This window comes from Zea mays, chromosome 6, assembly GCF_902167145.1.
Source record: "Zea mays cultivar B73 chromosome 6, Zm-B73-REFERENCE-NAM-5.0, whole genome shotgun sequence".
In the NCBI taxonomy this organism is placed as follows: domain Eukaryota; kingdom Viridiplantae; phylum Streptophyta; class Magnoliopsida; order Poales; family Poaceae; genus Zea; species Zea mays.
In genome coordinates, this window is record NC_050101.1 from 139886745 (window position 1) to 139897369 (window position 10625).

The window sequence follows — 10625 nt, forward strand, 5'->3', positions numbered from 1 at the left end:
CCCTACTCAAAAGCATCACGTGGGGAACCCCATGGTGCACGGTCGGGTCATAAACACCGACAGTAAGTGATAGGTGGAGTGGTATTGTGGGCTACGCGCGAAGGTGAGGTCAGAGTTTGATTCCCATTGGTCGCGTGCCATGTGATTCTTGCGCGAAAAATGCTGCGAATAATGCGAGGCGCTGGCCTGGGTGAGGCCTACCCTAATTAAAATATTTTTTTTGCTATTTTTAAAACCTATTTTATGTTTCCTGGAAAAGTTTTTAATTGACGGTTTTATTAACTCAATCGCTAGTAAAAATCGATTTCCACTGACGGTTTTCTTAGCCCAACTGACAGCGAAAATCGCTTTCCATTGCGGTTCTTAGTTATCCACATGTACAAATAATTATTGCTATTGGCCCCTACCACTGACGGTTCTGAAAACGTAGTATAAATAGGTTCACAACTGACTCTATAGAGCTTCTCTATACTAGTGATGTTTAGTCACCAAAATGACATCCTGTGCGAAATAATCGGTGGAGTATGAAGGTTAATAATGCAATATGCTTGCAGTTTTAGCAGCTGTTTTTCGTGTCCACGATCATCACCAGTTTATGTATCTTCACTAGGAACGGGTCACTATTTACAAATTGTTTTCCAGAGGTTAATGACCACCGTACCCGGGCGCAGTTGGAATGCGTCGCTATTTTCCGCTGTTGTCATCATGGTGGAAGGACTAATTCATATAATTGTGTAATGTTACTCCATATGTTTAATTTAATATGTCCTCAGACTAATATGAAATCATTTAGACAGGAAAAAATTACTTCTTACTCTGGTTTTTAATTTAATAAAGCCATTGATATGACTTGTATTTGTTTTATTGAAAACCTTTATGTAAAGATACAAAATTGTACGCGGTGCTTAATAATTTTTAAATAAAGTAAGCCACAACAAAATAGATAATTTATCTAAGAAGTTAACAATAGTTTTAAAATGGATTTAGTATTTACTCTGTCGAAAGCAATGGCTGGTTATAATTTTGTCGATCTCATCAAGTGTTGGTCTAGTGTTCAGAAAGGATAAGTATATACCTGTCATGGTTGTCTATATATGTGTCCGGGTACACGTATCAACATCCAGAAGCAGCTTAAATTTCTTTTACGAAGTCCGGTGAAAGAACTAGAAACAGAAGTGGAAAATTGAGCTGGCCCACATTTTGGTTATCGTGTCAGTTGTGTCGTCAAAGTGCACCTTGGCAACCAAAAGCGCTCTCTCTTACTATCATATTCTTATATATAAAATATGTATATGTATCCCTCCCTGAGCAACGTCGATATGTGAAGAACCATTCTATACTAAAGCAACGCATTATCGCGATACCGATCGAGGAGAAGAGAACGTAAGGTAGGCGACGTCATGTCGTTCGGTCGCCGTTCATGGCAAATCCTCGCCCTATCCATGGTGCTCCTCTCCACCGCTGCCACGGCCGTGTCCAAGCGGACCGGCGAGCTAACGGTGTTCTGGGGCCGGAACAAGGAGGAGGGCACTCTGCGAGAGGCTTGCGACACAGGGCTGTACAACACGGTCATCATCTCCTTCTACAGCGTCCTCGGCCGTGGAAGCTACGGGGTAGACCTCTCAGGCCATCCGCTGGACGGCGTCGGCACCGACATCAAGCGCTGCCAGTCCAAGGGAATCCCGGTCTTCCTCTCCATCGGCAGCGGCGGCGGAGGCAACGGCTACTCCCTCTCGTCCTCCGAGTCGGCGGTAGCCGTCGCGGACAACCTCTGGAACGCGTACCTCGGCGGCGGCCGCAGCGACGTGCCCCGCCCATTCGGCGACACCGTGGTCGACGGCATCGATTTCTACATCGACAACCACCAGGGTGCCCCCGACGACCTCTACGACGAGCTTGCCAGACGCCTCGACGGCTACAACAGCCAAGCCAGCGTGAGGAAGCGGGTGAGGCTGACGGCGACGCCGCGGTGCGCGTTGCCGCAAGGGCGCCTGGAGACGGCGATGCAGACGGGATTGTTCGAGCGCATCCACGTCCGCTTCTACGGCGACGACGAGTGCACCCACAGCAACGGTGCCGTCGACAAGCACTGGGACAAGTGGGCGGCGAGGTACCCCGCCAGCCAGCTGTACGTGGGGCTCGCCGCGGCGGAGAGCGGCGTGCCGGAAGGCGCGGCGCCGCCCGTCGAGGTCTACCTCAAATACCTCTACTACAGTCTGCTGCCCAAGGTGCAGTCGGCGCCCAACTATGGTGGCATCATGATCTGGGACAGGTTCAGTGACAAGAGAACCAGCTACAGCGGGGCTGTCAAGGGCTGGGCGTCATGCAGCTATGCTGGGTGTGTTTAATTATTTGACAGCTTTTGCACGAATCTATATCTAAAAGATCTAATCCTTTTTATGTTCAACACAACAGTTAGATTTAGTTTTTACTAAGACTGTAAAGTCGTCGGTAGCCGGCAAGAACAGATAAACTCGTGAGTATAGATAGCTAAATAGAACATGCCTCGTGGACCCACTACCGAAATCAACCTCTTCGCCGAGTGCCGGAAGCACTCGGCGAAGCCTTAAAAACACTCGGCAAATGCTTTGCCGAGTGTAACACTCGGCAAAGAAGGCTCGGCAAACAGTACATCGGCAAAGACTTCTTTGCCGAGTACTTTTTTTCGGGCACTCGGCAAAGATCTTTGCCGAGTGTCAGGGTGCACTCGGCAAAGAAAAGCGACCGTTACGGCGCCGGTTGACGAAGACGGCGGCTTTGCCGAGTGTCAACGGTGACACTCGGCAACGAAGATATCTTTGCCGAGTGTCCTCCTGGCAGCACTCGGCAAAGCCGCCTTCTTTGCCGAGTGCCACTTGGGACACTCGGCAAAGAGCCCGCCAGGGAGGGTCCCCATGTCAGGCTCTTTGCCGAGTGTCCCAACTGGCACTCGGCAAAGCCGACCTCTTTGCCGAGTGCCAGCGACACAACACTCGGCAAAGAACCTAAGCCGGTGCCCAGGTCTGTGCTCTTTGCCGAGTGTTTTGACCCAGACACTCGGCAAAGAGCCTCTTTGCCGAGTGTTACACTCGGCAAAGTGACCAGTATGTACCTTTTTTATTTGTTTTTTGTTTTCCATCCACACAAACAGAAGATATCACATATATATCACATATATACATCACAGATATCATCACATACATAAATAGCCAACACAAACATAAAACCGTGACCACAAACATAAATATCCATCACAAACATAAGTGTTCAACACAAACATAAGTCTCAAACGTCGCAAGCTCTCACATAAGTATCAAACAGAAACATAAGTATTATACATAAGTTGTGAAGTCTAAAACAACGACTCATGGAGGTGGGCGGTTTGGCCGGGGTTGCGTTGGGCTGAACCCTTCCGGAGGGTTGTTGGATGCCGCCCCAGATTGGCCCTGCACAAAGAAGAGATAGCATGTGTTATACCAGATGCATTACAAACATCTAACTACAATTTTGGTACTCACAGGAGTGTGGAAGAGAGTAGGGTCAACTGGGGGGAACAATGGAGGTGGCGGAGCGATGCCCTGTGCGGCGCCAAGGCTCTGCATGTACTGGAACATCTCCGCCATCCTCTGATCAGCCGCCGCCCGCTCCGCCATTATCCTCGCCTCCATCTCTTCTAGTTGGGTCTGTAATATTACAAGCCAACGTTATAGTAACTCAAAGACTAGGTATATAACTAAAGGAAGGACGAGTTACAGAAGCACTAACCTCGAGTTGTGAAATGCGATGCTGTGAGCTGTCGTGCCGAGGTCGAATGGCTGGGCTCGAGCCAGTGCTCCTTGCTCTCACCTGAGACAGAGTGGGAGTGGAGGACGAGTCGATTGCCCCGTCGGCAATCCAGTACCGCCCATGTCTCTTGCCTCCTCCGACCCTCATGAGCACATCGGGGTCGATAGGCTCGGTGCTCGGATCATAGTCTGAGCCATGGACCTCCTGCGCCATGGCGGTGTAGTCATGGAGGCGGCTGTAGACGGCGGGGTTGGTGTAGGCCTCGGGCCCGTCATCCGGGTTGTAGGTGACGTCGGACGTCGCCTTACCCTTATGGGCCATAGCATAGGCCGAGAAGGTGGAACAAGGCCTGCCACCATGTGACGCCGACTGCAACGAAAACCAACGAGATAGTTAGAAATAATATCTAACTTAGTGCTATATATCGAAATAAAAAGGTGGCGTACCCATGCTTCGGCATATTGGCCCAGGCTCCGGCTGCCTTGGTGGTGCGAGGGCCCTTGCATCTGCAAACGCCGTTCCCGGCTAGCTGTGTGCACCTCGTCCCACTCAGCCGAACACCACCTATCCACCATCTGCTCCCAGCAGAGAGGATGTGCGGCGCACCAATGTGGAATCACCTGCAAAGTAAACACATAAAGTGCATATCAGAAGATAAAATAAAATTCATGCATGGAGTACTGGTACCAAACATGCATGACTTTACCTGCATGTACTGCTCCCTGGTCAACGACATGGTTCGGGCTTGAGGTTTGGTCACCTTCTCCCCAAGGACGGAGCCGTGGTAGGTGATGATGGCCTGGATGCGGGCCTCATAGTGCATGTCCACGACGAGCTTCTTACAGCACGTGGTGGCCACCACATCCGCCCTAGCCTCGTATCCAGCATCGCATCTGAAGAAATCCTGCATACAAAAACGATGTATCCATACATTATTTCAAGAATTTGCAACAAATGTGACATATTTTATATTATACTAAGACTTACCCACAGCTCTTGCTTCACCCGCTCCGCCTTGTTATTGAATTCCCTGCCGTCCCGGTCTACTGCATCGGGGGCGACGGCGTAGTGGTCGAAGGTGAAGGCTGGGCCCGTCACTCCGGCGTACTCCACAAGTCCAGGGAAGTGTTCCCTGCACAGCAGGCCGAGGATGTTGTTGGGGGGGGCGACGATGACCCCCAGCATAATCCAAAACCGTCCAAGACCTGTCCAAGTGATAAATAAAAAGTATTAGTTTATATTATGATTTTGAACACATAATATGAACAAGAATGAAGAACATAAAGTTACATACCTCTCCCCTTCCGGCCGAATCAACGGCCGTCTGTCCCGAAGTATGGGACGCGGCGGGAGACTCGCGGGGCCTCGCAGGTAGATGCTCCTCGAACTAGAGCCGCCTGAACCTGAGGCGTCCTGCTGCTGGTCGTCGTCGTCCTGCTGGTCGTCGTCGTCCTGAGGCGCCGGCTGCTGCTGCGCTGCCTGCTCTGCCTCCTGCTGCTGCGCTGCCTGCTCTGCATCGTCCGCCGTCCTACTCCTCCTCCCCCTCCTCCTCCTCAGGAAACCGCCCACCATATTTGTCCAACAACCTGCAATTAAGAGTAAACAAATAAGCACATATAAAAAGATGTATTTAAAAACAGGTGCGAAATAAAAAGTCATATAGCATTACATCGATTAAAAATAATCTTCATATGTGTCGGGGTTAGCCGGATCAAAACTCTCATCATCACTATCAAGCATTTCAATCTCAACACCATCGGAAGACGCAACCTCATCATTGCCTTCAAGGATTACTAAGTCATTATCATTTTGCACCTCATCATCCTCCTCATCAACAACCATTTCAATATCTACGTCCATTCCGATAGCTTCTGTTAAGTCTATCTCAAATCGCCCTTCTAGCCCATCTTCTTGGAAGAACTCTCCATCATATGTGTCCGGGTCTAAGTTGTAATCTTCATCGTTAGGAACAGGTAACCTCCCATGCGGCGATACCTTATACACAACATCCCAACCCTTAAGATGTTCTTTCGTTTGACACGCATATGGGAGATAATACACTTGTGTGGCCTGTTGGGCCACGATATAGACATCGTCTCCTGCTAAGGTGGAATCTTGTCGAATTTCGACTATCCCAAGATTAGAATGTGTCCGTCTCGTCACTTGAGGGTCAAACCAATGACATTTGAATATCACTGGAGTAAGAGGTTTGGAACCATAAAAATTGAGCTCATATATTTCTTCAATTCGTCCAAAATAATCGACATTGTCAAGCCCCGGCGTAAAGACTCCAGAACACGTTGTTTTCCGATTGGGCCGACTTTGGTCGTAGTGTGTTGTGCGAAAACGGTATCCATTGACGTCATACCCAGAATATTTCTTGACCCTATAAGCAAAGCCGTTGGCTACTTGTCTCAACTCGGCACTCATAGACGGATCTCTTTGGCCCTGCAAGTATTCGCAAGTTAAAAGATGCTAAATTGAGTTCAAAGACGTATCTCTTTTACAAACTAAGCACGTACCTTACGTTTGAACCAGGAAATGAAATCGGGCAACCCATTTCGCGCACCCTTTCTAAGAAGAGCGTCATATTCCTGTGGAGTGGGGTCCCTTGATCGACGCCAGAATTCATGAAGAAATTGTTCCATGTATGGCGTCACCTCTTCAAGGTTGGTCAATACGTATAGCATGATATGTCGCCACTCGTCATGATTCAGGGTCTTGGTGGTCGAGCCACTTGCGCTTCCGAGTTGGCCTCGAAATATGCTAAGGTTCGATTCATTGTCGCCATCATTGTAACGAGGGGGTGGATTATGCACGCTCGGCAGTTTGTCACCATAATAAGTTGTTGTGAAGTTTGAGACCTCCTCTAGAATGTATGCCTCTGCAATGGAAGCCTCGATTTTGCATTTATTTCTACATTTCTTTCGAATAGTCTTTAGACATCTCTCGATTGGATAGCACCAACGTCCCTGCACGGGGCCCCCCATTCGTGCCTCATAGGGGAGATGAAGAATCAAATGCTGCATTGGATTGAAGAAGCCGGGTGGAAATATCTTCTCAAGCTTACACAGTAACACGAGGGCCAATCTTTCCAAGTCTGCAACCACGGTCCGAGATAACTCTTTTGCACAAAGCTGACGGAAGAAATAGCTCAACTCTGAAAGCGTTAGCCAGACATGCTCAGGGACATAGCCTCGAACCATCGCAGGAAGAATCCGTTCAATCCATATGTGGAAGTCATGACTCTTCATCCCTAAGACTCGCATAGTAGATAAGTTCACCCCCTACTCAGGTTAGCTGCATACCCATTAGGGAACATCAACATCTTGATCCACTGAAGTACTTCCTTCCTCTGGGCCCTGCTTAGGACGAAATCGGCCTTAGGCCTTCTCCATGTCTCTCCGCCACTTGGCGGCTTCATCTCTAGTTTTGGTCTATCACATAACGCTGCCAGATCCACTCTTGCCTTCACATTATCCTTTGACTTATCAGGAATGTCCATAATTGTTGCCCACAGTGCCTCGACAACATTTTTTCAGTGTGCATCACGTCAATGTTGTGTGGAAGGAGCAGGTCGTCATAATAGGGGAGCCGAGTCAAGCCAGACTTATGTGTCCACATATGCTGCTCACCATATCCCACAAAACCACCTTCTGTATTGGCCACGAGCCCATCTATCTGTTGACGAATTTCGGCACCAGTCATCGCTGCAGGTGGGCGGTCTGTCACTACGACACCTTTCGTAAAGTTCTTGATGTCTAGGCGGAATGGATGGTCAGCAGGAAGAAATTGTCGATGTTTATCGAAGGACGAATATTTGCCACCCTTTTTCAACCAAATGAACCTGAGAGCTTCCTTGCAAACTGGGCATGGGAACTTACCGTGAACACACCAGGCACAGAATAGCCCATAGGCCGGTAAGTCATGCATGGAGTACTGGTACCAAACATGCATTCTGAAGTTTGTCTTCGTAGCTCGGTCAAACGTCCATACCCCTTCCTTCCAGGCACGTACCAATTCATCGATCAAAGGCTCCATGTACACGCCCATTTTGTTCCCCGGGTGTCCGGGAATTATCAACGACACGAATATATTCTGCCTTTGAAAGCACACACCAGGGGGGAGATTGATTGGGATAACAAACACGGGCCAACATGTGTACGGGGCAGCGCTCATTCCATAGGGATTGAACCCATCTGTGGCCAACGCAACACGTACATTACGAGCCTCTTCGGCTTTCTCACGGTGAATGTCATCAAAGTGTTTCCATGCTTCACCATCTGATGCGTGCACCATCTTGTCAGGATTGTATCGTTTTCCATTTTTGTGCCAAGTCATCTGTTTCGCGGATTCCTCTGTCATGTACAGACGCTGGATCCTCGGTACGAACGGAAGGTGTCGTAGGATTGTCAAGGGGATGTCGAGCTGCCTCTTTTGTCCATCACCAGAGTCTACCTCCATAAACCTAGACGAATTACACTTGGGACAGTACTTTGCCTCCGCGTATTCTTTCCTAAATAGCACGCAGCCCTTCGGACAAGCATGAATCTGCTCATACGTCATCTTGAGTGCACGAAGTAGTTTCTGTGCCTCGTACATGCTCTTTGGCAGAACGTGATCATCCGGAAGCAGACTCCCAATAACCGTCAACAAGCCATCGAATGCGTCTCTACTCATGCTGTACTGCGACTTGAACGCCATTACACGCCCAATGGCATCCAGTTGAGAAACCTTTGTCTGGCCGTGAAGGGGCTTCTGTGCCGCGTCGAACATGTCGTAGAACACCTTTGCAGTCGGCTCTGGCTCGTCATCCATACATCCTCCCGTGTACTGTGCCTCCTGATAGTCGTTCAACATATCTGCTACCCCCGCATCCGCGTCATAATCCTCGACACGTTGTCTCAGCACCTCCTCTCTCGTACGATGCGCTTCACCATGAAATATCCACCGAGTATAGCCCGACGTAAATCCATTCTTCCAAATATGTTCTACCATGGTCTTCTTTGGTTTTCTTTTCCGGTTGTCACATTTGTTGCACGGGCATGGGACTAGACTCGCTCCTTTAGCAGCTTCGCCATATGCCCGTTCCACGAAATCATCGGTCTTTCTAATCCATTCAGTGGTGACATCGTTCCTTCCTCTACGGCCCGTGTACATCCACTCACGGTCCTCCATCCCCTAACAGAAGCCTAGCAACAGAAAATTTCGGCAGCACCTCCCCTGCACGGGGAGGTTTCGAAATCCTGCAAATAAAACTATCAGCACGATGGCTGTCTTCCACGCATAATTCAACGGCACGATGGCCAGCAATCACATATATATATATATATATATTCAATCTATGCATGTTTTAGAGTTTGGCATTCTTTTTTTAATCTACTAGAAACAAGGTTATCCACACAATGGAAATTCTAAGTACAGAATGGTTAGATATAATATAGCTCTAACTATCCATCACATTATCAATCATATGCTCAACAAAAATAAAAAATGATTTACCGGCGGCGTGGTGCCGGGCGCGACGGCGGTTGAGGGCGAGGCGTGGGGACGACGGTTGAGGCCGGGTCGCGGCGGTGGCGGTGACGGGGCGCAGCGGCGGTGTCGGAGGGTGGGCGGGCGAGGGAGAGGGAGAGGGGCGCGGCGGCGTCGGCGGGCGGGCGGCGTCGGCGAGGGGGGCGGCGCACGGCGGGCGAGGGGCGGCGCACGGCGGGCGAGGGGCGGGCGAGGGGCGGCGCACGGCGAGGCGAGGCGAGCGGCGGCGCACGGCGAGCAGCGGTGACAGAGAAGAGTGAGAGGAGAGGAAGGAGAAAGGAGAAGGCGCGCGGGGCGTTTATTTCGCCTCTTTGCCGAGTGCCCGCGATCTGGCACTCGGCAAAGATTTTTTTTTAATTTTAAAATACGTTTTGCCGAGTGCCAGATCGCTGGCACTCGGCAAAGGCGGCTTTGCCGAGTGTCAACTGACAGGCACTCGGCAAAGAGTTTTTCTATGTTCTTTGCCGAGTGTCAACCGACTGACACTCGGTAAAGCTATCTTTACCGAGTGTCATAATTTAACACTCGGCAAAATACATTTAAATTTTTTAAATTTTGTCTCCCAAACTTTTTGTGGTATGTTCCTACACTATGTAGACCTACATGTATCATTTGTGGATAATTATAACATAGTTTCCATAGTTAGTAGATTTAGTTCGTTTATTTGAATTTCTTCGGAAAATTCAAATTTGAACTGCAGGTCACTCGAAACTTGGAAAACCGTGCATGAAAAAATGATATTCATGTTACTTAGCATAAGTTACGACCGATTGCAGAAGCGTACCGGAAACTTCGAGCAACATGCTCACTAAACATGGCCGTGAACTTGGCATCCACATGTTTAAAAATTGTATAAAACACAAACAAAGTCAGAAAATCATGAAACTTGTCCACGTGTCATGATATCATATGTATAGGCTGTGATAAAAATTTTAGAATGTTTGGAGAAAGTTGTGCGACACTATGTGTAGAAACCTAAGAGATCCACATGAAATCTAAGAGTTATTTCATGTGGATCTCTTAGGTTTCTACACATAGTGTCTCACAACTTTCTCCAAACATTCTAAAATTTTTATCACAGCCTATACATATGATATCATGACACGTGGACAAGTTTCATGATGTTCTGACTTTGTTTGTGTTTTATACAATTTTTAAACATGTGGATGCCAAGTTCACGGCCATGTTTAGTGAGCATGTTGCTCGAAGTTTCCGGTACGCTTCTGCAATCGGTCGTAACTTATGCTAAGTAACATGAATATCATTTTTTCATGCACGGTTTTCCAAGTTTCGAGTGACCTGCAGTTCAAATTTGAATTTTCCGA

At 48.6% G+C, this 10625-nt stretch overlaps 1 protein-coding gene across 1 annotated transcript; it reads left to right on the plus strand.

Annotated features, from left to right (window-relative positions):
- The first annotated feature begins 1318 nt into the window (after window positions 1-1318).
- Window positions 1319-2387, plus strand: LOC103640665 (xylanase inhibitor protein 1). Its single transcript, XM_008664153.2, has one exon. The coding sequence runs from the start codon at window positions 1401-1403 to the stop codon at window positions 2346-2348; it is 948 nt and encodes a 315-aa protein (XP_008662375.1). The 5' UTR covers window positions 1319-1400; the 3' UTR covers window positions 2349-2387.
- Window positions 2388-10625: the final 8238 nt, after the last annotated feature.

Bases quoted from the DNA above. Each gene is read 5' to 3' on its own strand.
- LOC103640665 (XM_008664153.2), top strand. From the start codon at position 1,401: ATGTCGTTCGGTCGCCGTTCATGGCAAATCCTCGCCCTATCCATGGTG.